Below are 16,319 nucleotides of genomic sequence, written 5' to 3' on the forward strand. Positions count from 1 at the left end.
ATTAAGTGGGGAAAAAAATATTAAACAAATCTGATTAAAAGATTAAAAGATGTGCTACAGCACTGAAAGAGGAGAACTTCAGTATCATGAATGTCCACTAACTGTGGTGGCAGGAATTCCACTTTCCCACTGTGGTTTTAGTTCTGGAAAAAAATTGCAATATTTCCATATCGGAGGCACAGTATGTTGGAAAACATCTGCATCTCACAATATAACCATCAACTCTTCATTTAATATACTAAAAATAATCTAGAAAGGCCCTAGATTGTGGCCCATGACTCTTGGTTTTATTGTACAATGGGGTCTAGAGCACCAAAATTATGTAAGATCAGGGGATCTGATTGCTTTGATGTTCTGGTGTGAGCTTTTCTAGAACTAGACTGCTTCCTTTTCTGGCAATTGGTTCCTCTTAGGACCAATACCTGCTAATTGTTCTGTGAACTTCCATATTAAAAAGAGGACTGCTTTTAATTCACATGCCAGAAGTAGCAGAGTGCAGATTAATGATTCACTTGCTGTATGACTTGTCAAACAGTACGTGCCAGTCCAATTGGTTAATGATTTGAATATGTTCACTGCCTAATTATAGAAAATTATAATTGTTCTCAGAATCTAGGAGAAGATGCTACTGGTAAGTCCACTGTTTTCTGGAGGGTTGGTATTAGAAAATATTAATGATGCAGAAATAGAACTGACTTGGCAATGACTTCTGTAATTATGGTAGATTCTCATAACTGAAAGGATTTCCTTAGTTTCTAGTTGAAGGAAGAAGTCTAACAGTAGCTATGTTAGTTTTTGCATCCTAAACAGTAAAGAATCTTGTTTCTTTGTAATTATTGTGATATAAGCTTTTCTGGACTAGAGTCCATTTTATCAGATGCATGAAATGTGAGTTTGTGTTGGTGAGAAACAGCCAAGATTTTATTCAATGAGTTGAAAGTGGTATGATAGGGCCACCATTGCTTGTAATTGTGTGTATACCCCTTTATTTTATTCCACTATACTTTCTTTTATTCCACAATATTGGTCAAACCAGTTTGGCAGGAGTTTTAAAAGATATTACATAGGGGGAAATGGGAAGCAAATTAATCCGTTTTGTATCACCTATCTGCAATGGATCCAGTTTCATAATCATATCTGCTGACATAGCCATTGTGGTTCACCTGGTATTCCACCTGCTGATTACATAAGAACATAAGAACAGCCCTGCTGGATCAGGCCCAAGGCCCATCTAGTCCAGCATCCTGTTTCGCACAGTGGCCCACCATATGCCACTGGAAGCCTACTGGAAGGAGTTGAGGGCATGCCCTCTCTTCTACTGTTACTCCCCTGCAACTGCTCTTATTTGCACTGAATCCCCATCTATCTCTTGTTTTCAGCTGTTTCTATCCAGAGCTTTGTTCTGCTTTTAAACATCCCAATAATGCAAGATTGTGTGTTCTGAGTTTCTCTCCCCCACCCCGCCCAAAGAAAATGTAGGGCTGTGATCAGGAAGCAAGGAACAAGGAACTGACCCCTTGTTCAGAGAGGTAAACTGACGTATATGATGAGTAAAATTACTCAGAGTAGTCCTGTTGAAATCAGGTAACATGTCCTTTTAATTCCAATGGGACTACTTTGAGTAATTTCCCTCGTGTAAGCCATTGCTTACAAAAAGAGAGAGTGCTCCTCCTAATAATTACACAATTAAAATTTACCCAAAAGTTGCAGACTCATCTTGCCTTGAAATACTACCCCACAATACACACACATTTCCTGTTAAAAGTTCCTGTTAGGTTTCCCAGCTATATTCAAACAGGTGTGCCCAACCCAGCCAATTATTGTCTTGCATGACTAATCTCTGAACTCTTTTATAGTTTCCCCGGTTACTATAGAGACCTTTCTGTGCTTCACCCAGCCCTGCAGCAAACATATCCTGCAGTTATTAAATAAGCAGAAACATGCTAAGGCAAAGTATTTGTTACTCAGAATAGCTACTAGCAACTGTGAGTCTCACTGCCTTCTTCCATTGTGGTGAGTTCCAAATGCAATATTTGGACTTTATTTCTATTATTATTTATTAACATATATATGTAATCCTCTATAGAATTTTAATGTTCTGTGCCAGTACGCTGAAAAACAATAGTTATAAATACTCTTTGGAAGCATTTAGGGGTTAAACACAATTGTAAAATCTCAACTAGGATATTCCCAGAAATGCTTGGGCATGCTTCATGATTTAAGTAAGTTTACCCAGTTTTAAGCTAATAAGGTTTGATATTTTGTGCAGGAATAATGTGTGCTTTGTCTTTTTCAAAGTTCTGAAAAAGAAATTGTAGGCATACTATATATGTAGGGCAGAAGGAGCAGTCCTAGTCCCACTGGCAACTGTGTTTCAGACCCATGCATGATAAGGCTTCATGAATGAATGCCTATAACTGTACTAAATGTTTGCTGAATATCCCCTGGCCAATCTGAAATAACACACCTAATGCTATTTGCCCCTGCTAACTGGGCAAAGAGGCACCTTTTACCGTGGTGATTCTCTTTATTTAGCAGGGGGAGAGTAACTGGCCCTATCCACCCCCAGCACAGTACTTCCAGTGACTGTAGCTGGGGTCTATCTTATATTTCTTTTTAGAATGTGAGCCCTTTGGGGACAGGGTTCCATCTTATTTATTTGTTTGTTTGTTATTTCTCTGTGTAAACCACCCTGAGCCATTTTTGGAAAGGCGATATAGAAATTGAATTATTATTATTATTATTATTATTATTATTATTATTATTATTATTATTATTATTATTATTATCTCTTGTTTACACAGTCAGACAGGTGTTATTGACTGGTTTGTTTTATCCAGACATCGAGTCCTTCCCAAGGACCTGGGATGGCTGAATTTTATCATCAATACTGTTGGTTATTATAGATATTGTCGCAGAATATAGGCTGTTCCCAGTAAAGCTGCTTTTTGTAATTGGCTGATGGTGATTTCTGTGGCCCCTATGGTGTTGAGGTGCTCTTCAAGGTCTTTTGGAACTGCACCCAGGGCACCAATTACCACTGGGATTATTTTGGTCTTTTTCTGCCACAGCCTTTCAATTTCAATTTGTAGATCTTTGTATTTGGTGATTTTTTCTATTTCTTTTTCTTCTATTCTGCTATCTCCTGGTATTGCTATGTCGATTATTTTGACTTGTTTTTCTTTCTTCTCGACTACAGTTATATCTGGTGTATTGTGTGGCAGATGTTTGTCTGTTTGTAGTCGGAAGTCCCATAATATTTTTACATCTTCATTTTCTTCAACTTTTTCAATTTTATGGTCCAACCAATGTTTGGCTACAGGTAGCTTGTATTTTTTGCAGATGTTCCAGTGTATCATCCCTGCTACTTTGTCATGCCTTTGTTTGTAGTCAGTCTGTGCGATCTTTTTACAACAGCTGATTAGGTGGTCCACGGTTTCATCTGCTTCTTTACAAAGGAGGCACTTGCTGTTTGTGGTGGATTTTTTGACTTTTGCTCTTATTGCATTTGTTCTTAGTACCTGTTCTTGTGCAGCCAGTATTAAACCCTCTGTTTCTTTCTTCAAGTTGCCATTCTTAAGCCATTGCCATATAAGATTTTCCACTTATATTGTGCAAATATTGACCATGCAGTGGTTTATTTTTCCATTTTTCTGCTCGGTTCTTGACTTGTTCTTTCTTGTAGGCCTGCTTTGTTTCATTGGTGTTGAATAGTTTTGCATTATCGACCATTTGAAGTGCATCTTCTTCACTGTCCTTGATATATTCTACAAGGCCTCTTTTCTCCTCCTCTACTGTTTGATGGACTTGCAGCATTCCTCTTCCACCTGAGCTGCGAGGGAGGTATAGCCTATTGACTATACATATATTATTATTATTATTATTATTATTATTATTATTATTATTATTATTATTTAATGATCATCCACTACTTAAGCTGAGGAAACCAAAACATTCAACCAAAACAAAACAAAAGCCAAGCAGAGCAATTATGGTCCCAAGTAGTTAGATTAGCAGCCTTTACTCTGTTCTGTGACATACAGTATAATACAGGGAACATTCAGTATTCACAATCATAGGAATCATCTAAGTGTGAAAGGCTGAATGAACTTAATGGAGTTAAAAAATTTCTAATTAATATTGAGTGAAGATGGGAGACCTGAACAATGGTATAATTTTATTTAATTATTTGCAAAACTTATTTTGGGACAAAGTTGATAAATGATGTATGGCCTTATTACTTCATTGCTTCTCCTGGGACTTTTACACACCTGGCTTTTAGCTCGCATCTCCTCCGGAAGAGGGAATGAGTTCACATTTCAGCCAGATTTACCCCGAAGTCGCAGCAGGCTATCGGGGACCAGTTCACACACGATTCTGGTTTCTCCCTAATTAGGGCTGCACACTCTAGCTTAGCCCAAATTATGTCCAGGGTAAAAAAAAAAAATACTCTATTTTAAGTGGCTTAAAAAAACAACAACATGAGGCTTCCGGTATGGCCCGACACTTCTCTGTGATGTTTGGGAGGCCATTGCCAATAATTCGGCTTTTTTCAAAACTCTGTTTCATGGTTGGTTTTTAAATTTGCTGGGTGACCTTGCAGAACGCCAAGTGTCGAAAGAGGGCACTGCTTGGCAATTTGTCTCACTGATCTTCTGCAATGCTGAAGTTAAAGCAAGCGTGAATGGGAACTGTCAAACTAACAACAAAAAAAGGTCTTGCGCCTAAAGGCAATCTTTCTTTTGATTGTAAGGAAAACACATTTGTTGGGAAGAGAATTCGTTTGTGTGAACCGGAGCAGGCTTCTCCCCATGCCTGCCACCACTGTGCTCCTAGTTCACTCCCAGGGCAGCAGCTGGGCTCAAGGGGTTGGATCCAGCGCACGAGAAGTGTCCTCCCTGTCTGCCTGCCTCCCTGACCGTGTGAGCAGAATCAAAAGGCAGCACAGCAGCCTGCTGGCTTGCTCGAGCTGGTGCCACCCCTTGGCTCGGCTTGGCTCCTTGCGCCCATCCTCCAGCTGCCAGGAGGGAGCCACCACTGATCTCCTCCCACAGGCTGTCTGGCTGGCTGCTCCTGTGTTGTGTTATGATGGTGATGATGATGATGGGGGCAATTATTGCTAACCCAGAAGGAGCTTCTTGCACACAGGTGAAAGGGGAGGGGAGGGTGACAGGGCAAGGGTTCCAGGCATTCAATTCACCTAGCAGCCAGCCCTGATCTGCTAGCCCAAGAAGAGAGATTGAAGGGAAACAGGAAAGAGAAGGGTCAGGGAAACCTATTAGGTGACGAAGGTATAATTTTGCCTTGCCTCCTCCTCTGGGATGTGATTGGTTGGAGAAAAAACCCAGAGCAAGCTGTGGGAACACACACAGGAAAAAGATCTGCAGGGAATGCAGAGAGGGGAGCTGATCCTACATGAACGGTCCACTTAATCCCCCAAATTAAACAGCTGTGAATCTGCTGCAAAGCAGATTTGCTCTTTAGATACCCTGCAGCTTGAAGCCATGTCTGGAAAAGCTCCTGGGGCATTTAAATGGCCTGACCTCTGTGGGCTGAGGTAAATTGTACCACGGTGGCTTGCCAGGCCTCCAGAGCTAGCTGTATATAAAGGGAAACTTTGGTGGCTTCAGTGCCACTCTCCATTAGGACTGGCTGATTGCAACCGAGACTGTTCCTTGCCTTTACCTTGAACTCTGCGGCTGAATTGAGAGTGGGCCAGCCATGTCTTCTGCTTCATGTCCCCCTGTGAGCAAAGTGCTTCACATGTATTATCTTGCTGTAAACCTTGTGAGAACCCTGTAAGGTAAGTGCATATTATTATCTCTGGCTTGCCAAAGGTCACCTAGTGAGTCCACAGTAGAAATGAGATCTGAACTGCAGAAGTTCTGATTCATAGCTCAGGCTCCTATTAAGCTCTACACTGTCTGTCAATTTAATATCAATCAGAGCCAGTGTGGTATAGTGGTTAGAGTGCCGGACTAGGACCAGGGAGACCCGGGTTCAAATCCCCATTCAGCCCTGATACTTGCTGCGTGACTCTGGGACAGTCACTTCTCTCTCAGCCTAAACTACTTCACAGGGTTGTTGTGAGGAGAACCTTACGTATGTAGTACATCGCTCTGGGCTCTTTGGAGGAAGAGTGGGATATAAAATGTAAAAATAAAAAATAAATAAAAATAAATCTCTTACTAACAAACTGGGATAACATTAATGGGAACAATAGTAATTCTAAAATATTCAATAAATAAGTACCTCATTAGAAAAAGCCTTTTATGTGCCAAAAATAAATAAAACATTTCTGACTGACTTGTTTCCTAATTTAGCACTAGATTTAATAGTAAAGGGTAAATCTCCACGTTGCAACCCAGCAACCTTATTCCCTATCAGACTCCCAGATTTTATGCTGGTTTGGGCTGTTTGTATAACTCACAAGTGTGTTTTCTTTCTTTCCATAGGCAATGAAAAGCGTTTGCAAATAAGTTGAAGGCGAGAACTTACTTAGCACCTACACAGTGTCACACATAAGCATTGGCTTTTTTAGCGTAATCTCATGCACACGTCATATGGACAGACTCTTTGTGAGATTTCTGCAGCTCCACCTGCTGGTCAGTGATTAACCCACCCCTTCCCTAAAACCCACATGGCTCTGTGGTCACCAGGAGCCGACACCGACTCGATGGCACAACTTTACTTTACTCCCTATTAGTTAGAAAAGTATTATGAAAGGCTGGGGGGTAAATCACACAAAGCAAGAGCTTGCTAGATGGTGACACTGCAGAAATTATGCAAGGCCTCTGCTGCCTGTGTGACCTGAAAAAGCCAACACTTGCCTGTGAGAGTATGTGGATGCTGGATAAGCTCTCACCTTCAACTTATTCACAAGTGCATTTCAAAACACTCTTTATTGTTTCCTAATTTAGCACTAGATTTAAAAGTAAAGGGTAAATCTCCACGCTCTCACCTTCAACTTATTCACAAGTGCATTTCAAAACACTCTTTATTGCCGTCTAAAAGAGTCCAGTATGTGTTTGTATTTAATAACGGGTACAAAGATGGTGCAAGGCCTTCACACTAACATGGTACACTGGCAGGTTGCAGAGTGGAAAAGTCCCACCTGAGGCAGAAACCACAAGCTTTTATTAAGCTAAAGGTAAAGCGATATTGTTCAGCAAGCATGCATAGAACATATCCCACACAAACTGCTTTAATAATCTGTATCTTCTTTGTCCTCATGCACCCTGTGAGTTTTGCCACCATTATTCCCCATTTCACTGGTGGAGAACTGAGACTGAAGGACAAATTATCTCTCAGCAAATTATCCAAGGCTACAGCTGAATCCAGAGCAGAGATCAAACTGAACCCGAGTCTCCCAGGCCACTTGTCTTGTGCACTAGAACCTCTTTCTGCATGTCATTTGAGCCAGATGACTTCAATAAAGCATAGAACTGTAACTAAAAGGTTGGAATGTTTGGTTTGGGAGCAAAATCCCATGTTGGCTCCATTCAACATATGTTTCTTTCCTACCTAGGGCCAGAATCATTTGCAGGTTCTGGGGAGGCATGTACTCCTTAGGCCCTGCTTGTCAGGATTCTAACAATGCCTCTTTCTGCCTGGAAAGGGGCATGTCATATGTGTCAAACCTTTTAATCAGTTAGAAAAAGATATTTAAGGCCTTCAAGCACTTTGATGTCACCATCTGCTTCTTCAGCTGAAGACACCAACTGAAGAGACACAAACTGAAGCAGTTTTATTGGTGCCATAACTCTTTTTTATTTATTTCCACAGAAAAAAATGATAATTTACAAGTGATCAGGAAAATCAGCCAGCAGTCATGGACAAAAGGACATACCATGCTTGTTTCCAGTTTCTTGTGGCCTGTATTATATTGCAGCCACTTCAAGCTGCAGATGATCTGCCCACAAGGAACGAAGACTTCTCAACCACAATGGCCACGCCTGAAGCAAGACAGACTGCCATATCTAGAAACACTGGAATGTCCAGGAAAGAAGCAGGCAACAGCACTATACTGCATACTGCAGGCAATAACTGGAATGCTACAGTTGCCATCACAGTGAATGTCACTAGTTTTTCTACACTCTCGCCTCATTTTGCCCAAAGCACCCACTCTCCTCATGCAAAACCTAACAGTCCATCAGCTGCCACTGCTGAAACCAAAACTGGGGTGACGACATTACCTACGGAGTCATCCATTAGGAATTCTACATATCAAGCCACTACTGAAGAGTCCAAAGTCACAACTTCAGCTGTCACATGGAATCTCACAGTTCCGCCTTTTAGAACTGCACCACTATTGAGTAGCAAGGCCTTGCTTGCAATTTCAGCGAGCCCATTCCCAGGTATGTCTGATAATAAGCGGACTATGCTCACAAACACATGTAACTGAGCCCTGACACTTAAAAAGAAAAGAAAAGAAGTCACTTTGTGATGGAGTGAATTTAGAGCACAGAAGTGACTGGCGGGGGTGGTGGGGGGAGAGAGAGATTTGCACCCTTTCCCTTCCTGTTTCTCCAAATCACACCCCAACCAGCATTTGCCCTCTTGGGGTTCCAAAAACATATTTACACTTGCAAGGACATATTGCTGAATTCCTGACATTTTGTATCCACATTGACACTTGGGAAGACTGAAGAAAAGTCATTCTTTTAAATTGTTCTGATATTGTGAATGAAGCCTGATGAAAGCATGTTAAGCAAGAGCAAAGCTACTTTTAGAGATTCTGTGATCCCCAAGGCTGTGATCCTAAACAATTATTTATTATTTATTTTTATTATTTTATTATTAAAACTTTTATACCACCCTTCCAAAAGGCTCAGGGCGGTTTACATTAAAACACCATTAAAATCAATTAATAATTAAAACAAAAAATTATAAAACAATGATTAACAATTAAAAACATCATAAAACAACAATTAAACAATCAGAACAATTTAAAAACAAATTTTAAAAAGCTGAGAAAGCCTTGCTGAAGAGATGTGTTTTCAGGTATTTTCTGAAAATTGCCAGAGATGGGGAGGATCGTATCTCAGCAGGGAGCGCATTCCACAATCTCGGGGCAGCAGCCGAGAAGGCCCGTCTCTGTGTAGCCACCAAATGAGTTGGTGGCAACTGGAGACGGACCTCCTCAAATGACCTCAGCGGCCGGTGGGGCTCATAGCGAAGAAGACACTCTCTTAAATACCCAGGGCCTAAGCCGTTTAGGGCTTTATAAGTTATAACTAGCACTTTGTATTTTGCCCGGAAACCTACTGGCAGCCAGTGTAACTCCATCAACAAAGGAGTAATGTGGTCTCTCCGAGATGACCCAGAGACCAACCTGGCTGCCGCATTCTGGACCAAGTGAAGTTTCCGGACTACGTACAAAGGCAGCCCCACGTAGAGCGCATTACAGAAGTCCAGTCTGGAGGTTACCAACAAATGTACCACTGTTTTGAGGTAACTGATCTCGAGAAACGGGCGCAGCTGGCGTATCAGCCGAAGCTGATAGAAGGCACCCCTGGCCACCGCCTCAACCTGAGAAACCAAGGAGAGACGTTGATCCAGAAGTACTCCCAGACTGCGAACCTGTTCCTTTTGGGGAAGTGTGACCCCGTCTAGAAGAGGCAGATCAAAATCGTCTCTAGAGTTCCGACCCCGCACAATAAGTACCTCCGTCTTATCTGGATTCAGCTTCAGTTTATTCTCCCTCGTCCAGCCCATTACTGCTTCCAGGCAGGCATTTAGGGAGGATATGCCAACTCCTGAAGAAGTTGACATGGAGAAATAGATCTGGGTGTCATCAGCATACTGGTAACACCCAGCTCCAAATCCCCTGATGATCTCTCCCAGCGGTTTCATGTAGATGTTAAAAAGCATTGGAGAAAGTATGGAGCCTTGAGGAACACCATACTTAAGCTCAGATTTTGAAGAGTAACAATCTCCAATCGACACCATCTGGAATCTGTCCGAGAGGTAGGAGCGGAACCACTGTAAAACAGTGCCTCCCACCCCCAACCCCCTCAGAAGTTCCAGAAGGATACTATGGTCAATAGTATCGAAAGCCGCTGAGAGATCCAAGAGGACCAACAGAGTCACACTTCCTCTGTCCATTGCCAATTGGAGATCATCCATCAGGCTGACCAAGGAAGTCTCCACCCCATATCCCGCCCGAAAACCAGTTTGAAATGGGTCTAGATAATCAGTTTCCTCCAAGACCGCCTGGAGCTGAGAGGCCACCACCCTCTCAATTACCTTGCCCAGCCATGGGAGATTGGAAACTGGCCTATAATTGCTCAACTCTGAGGGATCTAACGCAGGCTTCTTTAGAAGAGGTCCAATGATTGCCTCCTTAAGACAAGGAGGCATCCTGCCCTCCCTCAGAGAAGCATTTATGATTTCTACCAGGCCGCCTACAACAGCCTTCCTGCTAGATAGAACAAGCCATGTTGGACAAGGATCAAGAGGACAAGTGGTAGGCCTCACCGCTCCAAGCAGCTTGTCCACATCATCAGGAGTCACAAACTGAAATTGATCCAGCCGAATCGTATAAGAGGGGTTGTCGGACACCTCCAGTTCAGACATCAGATTAATTGTGGAGTCTCCATCTAGGTCGGCCCGAATCAGAGAGATTTTGTCTGCGAAAAATTCATTAAACACACCACAGCGGGTAACTGATGCTTCCAAATTCTGGTTCAAGGGAGAGGGAGCAGATACTAGTCCCCTGACAATCTTGAACAACTCCGCCGGACGTGAACTCGCAGAGGCAATACGGGCAGAAAAGAACTGCTTCTTTGCCGCACGTATTGCCTGAGCATAGATCTTTAAATGTGCTCCATGTTGTAATCTGTCGGATTCAAGTCGAGTTTTTCTCCACTTGCGCTCCAGTCACCTACCTTGCCGCTTCAGCCCCCGTAGATCTTCCGTATACCAAGGGGCCAATTTTGAAGCAGGTCGGAGGGGACGCTTAGGAGCAATCGTGTCTACTGCCCTGGTGAGCAAGTTGTTCCAGTTCTCAACCAGGGCATCAACAGGATCACCAGCAGAGCCAACATTAAACCCCTCCAAGGCTTCCTGGAATCCTACCGGATACAGTAACCTCTTCGGGCGGACCATTCTAATAGGCCCCTCGCCCCTGCGGAGGTGGGAAGTGGTTGTAAGTCCAACCTTAACCAGATGGTGGTCCGTCCATGACAACAGGGAGATCGTAGGAGTCCCCACCCACGGAGCACCACCCTGATCAGAATAAAAGACCAAATCAAGCGTGTGACCTGCAATATGCGTCAATCCAGAGACCGCTTGGGATAGGCCCATAGTCGTCATGGCTACTATGAACTCCTGAGCTGCCCCGGACAAATTGGTCCCAAAATGAACATTGAAGTCCCCCAGCACCAAAAGTCTGGGAGACTCCAACGCAAGTTCCGCGACCAAGTCCGTGAGCTCAGTAAGGGATTCCGTTGGGCAGCAGGGCGATCGGTACACCAACAGAAGACCCAATCTATCCCTGGTCCCCAACCTCAAGTACACACACTCAATATGGTCCGGTATCCTAACAGGGACCCTGGTAAGGGAGATGTTATCCTTATAGACCACAGCCACTCCACCTCCCCGCCCACGTCCCTTCACCTGCTCCTCTACAGCATATCCTGGTGGGAGAAGCTGGGACCAAACTGGACCACTAGCCTCCCCCAACCAAGTCTCAGTAATACACATCAGGTCGGCCCCTTCATCCATGATCAAATCATGGATGAGTTCTGATTTATTTTGGATCGACCTGGCATTGCAGAGGAGCAAGGTAAGGTTATGTGGGATGTTGGCAGTGCTCCCCGAGGTCAAAGAGCTGGCAGGACAGCCGGAAAGGGGGACAGCTATTAAATTTCTGACCACCCTTCCCCTGGAACAGCCTGCTGACCTGCCAGCGTTTCTTCTTCTATTCCCCAATTATGTGGAGGTATTATTTATTTATATCATTTCAATCACCCTTCCTTCAAGGAGCTCCTATTGATATTGATTAGACTTACTTCTCAGTCAAAATAGTTTGGAAGTAAGGTGAAAGAATAGGAATTTGGAGCCCAATAGCAGTAATAGTTTATAAAATATAACATTCTGGAAGATGCTGGCTTCCTTTGCCATGTTATGTCTTCTATGAGGTGGTAAACCTCTCCTGTATTCTACCAAAGACAACCACAGGGCGATGTGGTCGCCAGGAGTTGACACCGACTCGATGACACACTTTACCTTTACCTCTGAGGTGGCATAGAATTGACTCTTGAATTGGAAGAGCACATTGCCTCTGTACAAAAATGGCCTGATATTTCAGTGGATGTGGCAGTAGCTTTTCATTGAAGACAAGATTTCTTAAAACTAAAAGCTGGCAATTCCTTTTGCATGTAGGCAAACACTGGCTGGAGACAGGTGATAGTTTTTAAGAGAGGTGAAAGTGGTTTGAGACATGCATCAATTCCCAAAGTACAGACACACATTTCTTTGGTCCCACTGTTGCCTCTAGACTGGACAAGTTTTACAGGTTTAATTCTGTAAACACCACTGGCACGAGATCCATCTTTCAAATCATTTTCAACCCTCTGAAAAGCTATAATCTGTCTCCAGGCATATTTGTATATATACCAAAGAAGTTGTTAAGGGACAGCATGCACATGAACATGTGGAGCTCAAACACTTGTCTATATACATATTTTTAATCTAGGCACTTATATTAAAATTGCTAATGTGACTCTGTGTACTAAAACATTCACCACTCCTGTTTTAATGCTTTTCTGTATCTAGACGTTTTAAACATTATGTAATCCATAAGAGATCTGAATTATTTCATTGCACCAGGAGGAGTTCGTTTGAATAATTCAGAAACGATCCTAACAGCGGGTTTTGCCATTATTCTTGCACTGACAATCCTGGGGTTCCTTGTTTACATCCTTGATAAACATAGAAAACAAAGGAATCAGTATTCCCACTACCCACTCTATGATGGCTCTTCTGAAATAGGTTAGTATATATTTTTAATGAAACGTTTCAAAATCTGTGTTTTACCAGGCCATGCATTTTAATATTCTGCTGTAACAGCCCATTCCTAATTAAGTGAGCCCATTGACTAAAATGTTTAACTCTCTTTCTTGCCCCTCCAAAACAAAGGTTTTTGTACCATTTTAAGCAGCAAGTCAGATGCTGTAGTCTGTACACTTGGAACTTGCTACCTGTGCAATCAGAGTTAATGCTTGGATTGCTATTGTTTCTAATTTCCACCAGCAGAAAGATCCAAGTACATTATCCCACACCAGGTCATGAAAAGGTATTGCAAAGGGGACCAGATGTTAGATACTGGGTGGGGAGATTTAGCAATGGAGGTGAAACTTCAATAGCAGGAAAAGTGGAGTTTATGGATCAGGTGGGTTTTCTTGTGGGGAAGGAGAGATGTTGCCTAAGTGCATGTATGATGAGACAAAAGGAGACAAAAATGTGTGCAGGAGGCAACACTAGGGAATTTATGTGGAAATTTTAGAGTTCCTATTTTTAACTTTAAATAGTATTCCTCTGAATTTTAAGCATTATTTTCAAATATGCCAAGGAACATTAAAAAACAAGGGCCAGAATTCAAAAATGCATGTACACAAAATACTTGTGCATGCCCATATGGCAGCCCTTTGTGCCTCGTGGGAGGCTGCTCCATAAGGCCCCTGACCTTTGAGGAGCTTTTTGGCAAGTGCTTTAATGGGCTGCTGTTTTAATGTGGAACTGAAAATCTCCCATGTGTGCATAGAAAGGGTCACCACCAGTGTTCCCTCTAACACGGATTTGCAGATGTTGTTGACTACAACTCCCATAATCCCAAAGCAAAGGCTATATGTAGCTGGGGATGCTGGGAGTTGTAGTCAACAACATCTGGGAATCCCTGCTAGAGGGAACACTGGTCACCACATGTGGTACTTTGGATGCTGCCTAAAATATTTCTCTTGATGGTAGACTTGGGCAATCTTGTATAGCTAACTGAATAATACTGTCTGAATGTATCATTGCATAAGGAGGACTTTAAGCTTTGAGCTTGTTTGAATATTACCCTATTTTGTTATTAACGTTAAATCATCTTTTCTTTTCTTTTTACAGTGGATAGGTATGCAACTCCAGATGACACACTCGTAATATCAGGAGGTTTATATGATGCACCAAGAATTTATAATCCCGACATGATGGTGTATGAAGATGATGAGCTTCAAACTGATCATTTACCATTTAGTGCTCAACTTGGCCAATTCAGACTGGAATTTTTGCCAGATGAAAAAGAAAAGGACACTTCCTCAACTTATGAAACATTTCAGATACCACCAGGGGACCTATAATGCTTATAGCATAGACTTCCTACAGAAGTTAAAGAAATGTGAACTACAGTACTTATTACAAGTGCAACTGAGTAAAATTAAAATGGGTACATGAAGTTAAGCAGGTAGGTTTATTAAAACAATGAAGCTATTAAAACAGTGGTAAATAATTCTCTTCTCCCTGGAGGTGAATAGTATTCCACCGGAGGCTGTTTCACTGGCAATATTGTGCTTGGTTGCATAACAGTACCCTTTTCTGATTCACTGGGTGGCTTCACACGATCACCGCCAAGTTAGTAAGCTACAGGTGTGATGTGTGAAGCCACCAAGTGCCGGTTGCCATGCCACATTACTGAGATTCGCCTGACTTCTGTAACCAAGATTTGAAGTTGGACAGACAAAGTTGGGATCATCTTGGTAACATGGTATGGCAACTAATGGTTGGCGGCTTCACACAACATGCCCAGTGGGAGTGCATATTCAAGAGGAACCTCTGGTTCATGGCTTACCAACTTGGCAGTGATTGTGTGAAGCTGCCCACTCCTTAATAGTGAAACTATTTTCATTAGCCTAAAGATCAAGTTTAAATGTTTGTATTTAACTTGTATAGGCAGCTGAGCATGCTGAAGAGAATTAACATAGGGCTGAATGAAGCCCTCTTTTCTCCCTTCTCCTTCCTGGTTGGCCCTCAACTGGGCACTAGCCGTTGATTTTACTGCAGCCTTGTGTAACCCTTCCATGTACACATCCAACCATCCTTCTTCTCCCAGGCCCCAGAGGTTTCTTAGGCTCCAGAATGAACAAAAGAGGAGGAGAGGGGAAAGAGGTGTCTTCTGAGCCCTACACTGATCCCCTCCCACACATACAGTTGTTGTGACTACAGGGGATGGATCAGGCTGTAAGTTCTTTAGTGGGGCAGGGGAATATTGCATTTAAATTAGTCCAGTGTTCAACACCTCCAATAATGCCAACAGAATAAGAACAGGCTGTAAAAAGCCTTTTATAGACTTGGTTGAGTTACTGAAAATAAATTATGAAATTCTATGGAATAATTTTTTTAAAAGGATTGGAAAAGTGGTCAAAGCTACACTTGGTTTGGGAGGATCACAGTAATACAAATTATTGTAATGCCACAATTCCAATTTATACTGAAAAATATGCCGGTTGTGATACCTAAAAATAATTACTTTTGACTAACTTTATTTGGAATAACAATGTTGTTGTTCTTGAATAATAAAGGAGTAATGCTGGCTAGCATCCTGATTAATGCTGATCATGTGTAGCCATATGCAGTAGATGTGTTCCCCCCATGTGGGCATTTGTGTGCAGAGGGGGAAATTTTCACTAATCTATCTTGCCCTGAAACTATGCACAACTATGTACCTATGGGTTGTGCAGCCCTCAGGACATATTTTCACATTTTATAAAGTACTTCCAGGGAGAGGAGAAATCGGCTAAAAATTGCTCATTCCTCCTACATGAGTGCCTGTGCTTCAGAAGTGAAGACACATTTGCTGCATGGGTGCTTCTTTTGGCTGCATGTGTGCTACACTAGTCGGATGACAGCCACAAAAATGGAATAACCAAAAAATTAATACATAATGAATCTGAAAATAGAAAATGTCTAGTTTAAAGGGCCCCTGATTTTATATCAAGCAAGAAATCTGCAATTTCCCTCTAGAGAACATGGCATAGGCTTATAGTGGGCATTCTTGGCAGTCTAAAAATGTAATATTTAAAAAAAGCTACTCTGCAAAGTTTAGTTTTAAAAAGTTTGGTTACTCTGCAAAGATAGTTTTAAAACTTTAAGTCCAGGTATATCTCAATTGTCATATATTTTTAATAGAAATTGTAAAGTTGCCAATAAAGAATTAATTTGATATGCACATAGTATTGTAAGATACTAGGATTTATTAAAGTAAGGGTACTGTATGGATATAGAAGAAATAAGAAGAAAGATGGATAATAAACAACTATCCTGGCTTCAATGGCTGA

At 42.1% G+C, this 16,319-nt stretch overlaps 1 protein-coding gene across 3 annotated transcripts; it reads left to right on the top strand.

The window, feature by feature from the left end:
• Nucleotides 1–1,844: 1,844 nt before the first annotated feature.
• On the top strand, nucleotides 1,845–16,319 carry LOC128324107 (uncharacterized). 3 transcript variants are annotated; one of them, XM_053248265.1, is made up of 4 exons: nucleotides 1,845–2,013; nucleotides 7,786–8,357; nucleotides 12,835–12,996; nucleotides 14,113–16,319. In XM_053248265.1, exons 2-4 carry the CDS (start codon nucleotides 7,832–7,834, stop codon nucleotides 14,343–14,345), a joined length of 921 nt encoding a protein of 306 aa, XP_053104240.1. In that variant the 5' UTR covers nucleotides 1,845–2,013; nucleotides 7,786–7,831; the 3' UTR covers nucleotides 14,346–16,319. The 3 variants fall into 3 exon arrangements, with proteins under 3 accessions (XP_053104240.1, XP_053104242.1, XP_053104241.1); XM_053248267.1 differs by lacking the exon at nucleotides 1,845–2,013 and adding an exon at nucleotides 2,182–2,222; XM_053248266.1 differs by lacking the exon at nucleotides 1,845–2,013 and adding an exon at nucleotides 3,715–3,843.

Source organism: Hemicordylus capensis, chromosome 4 (genome assembly GCF_027244095.1).
Source record: "Hemicordylus capensis ecotype Gifberg chromosome 4, rHemCap1.1.pri, whole genome shotgun sequence".
Taxonomy (NCBI): Eukaryota; Metazoa; Chordata; class Lepidosauria; order Squamata; family Cordylidae; genus Hemicordylus; species Hemicordylus capensis.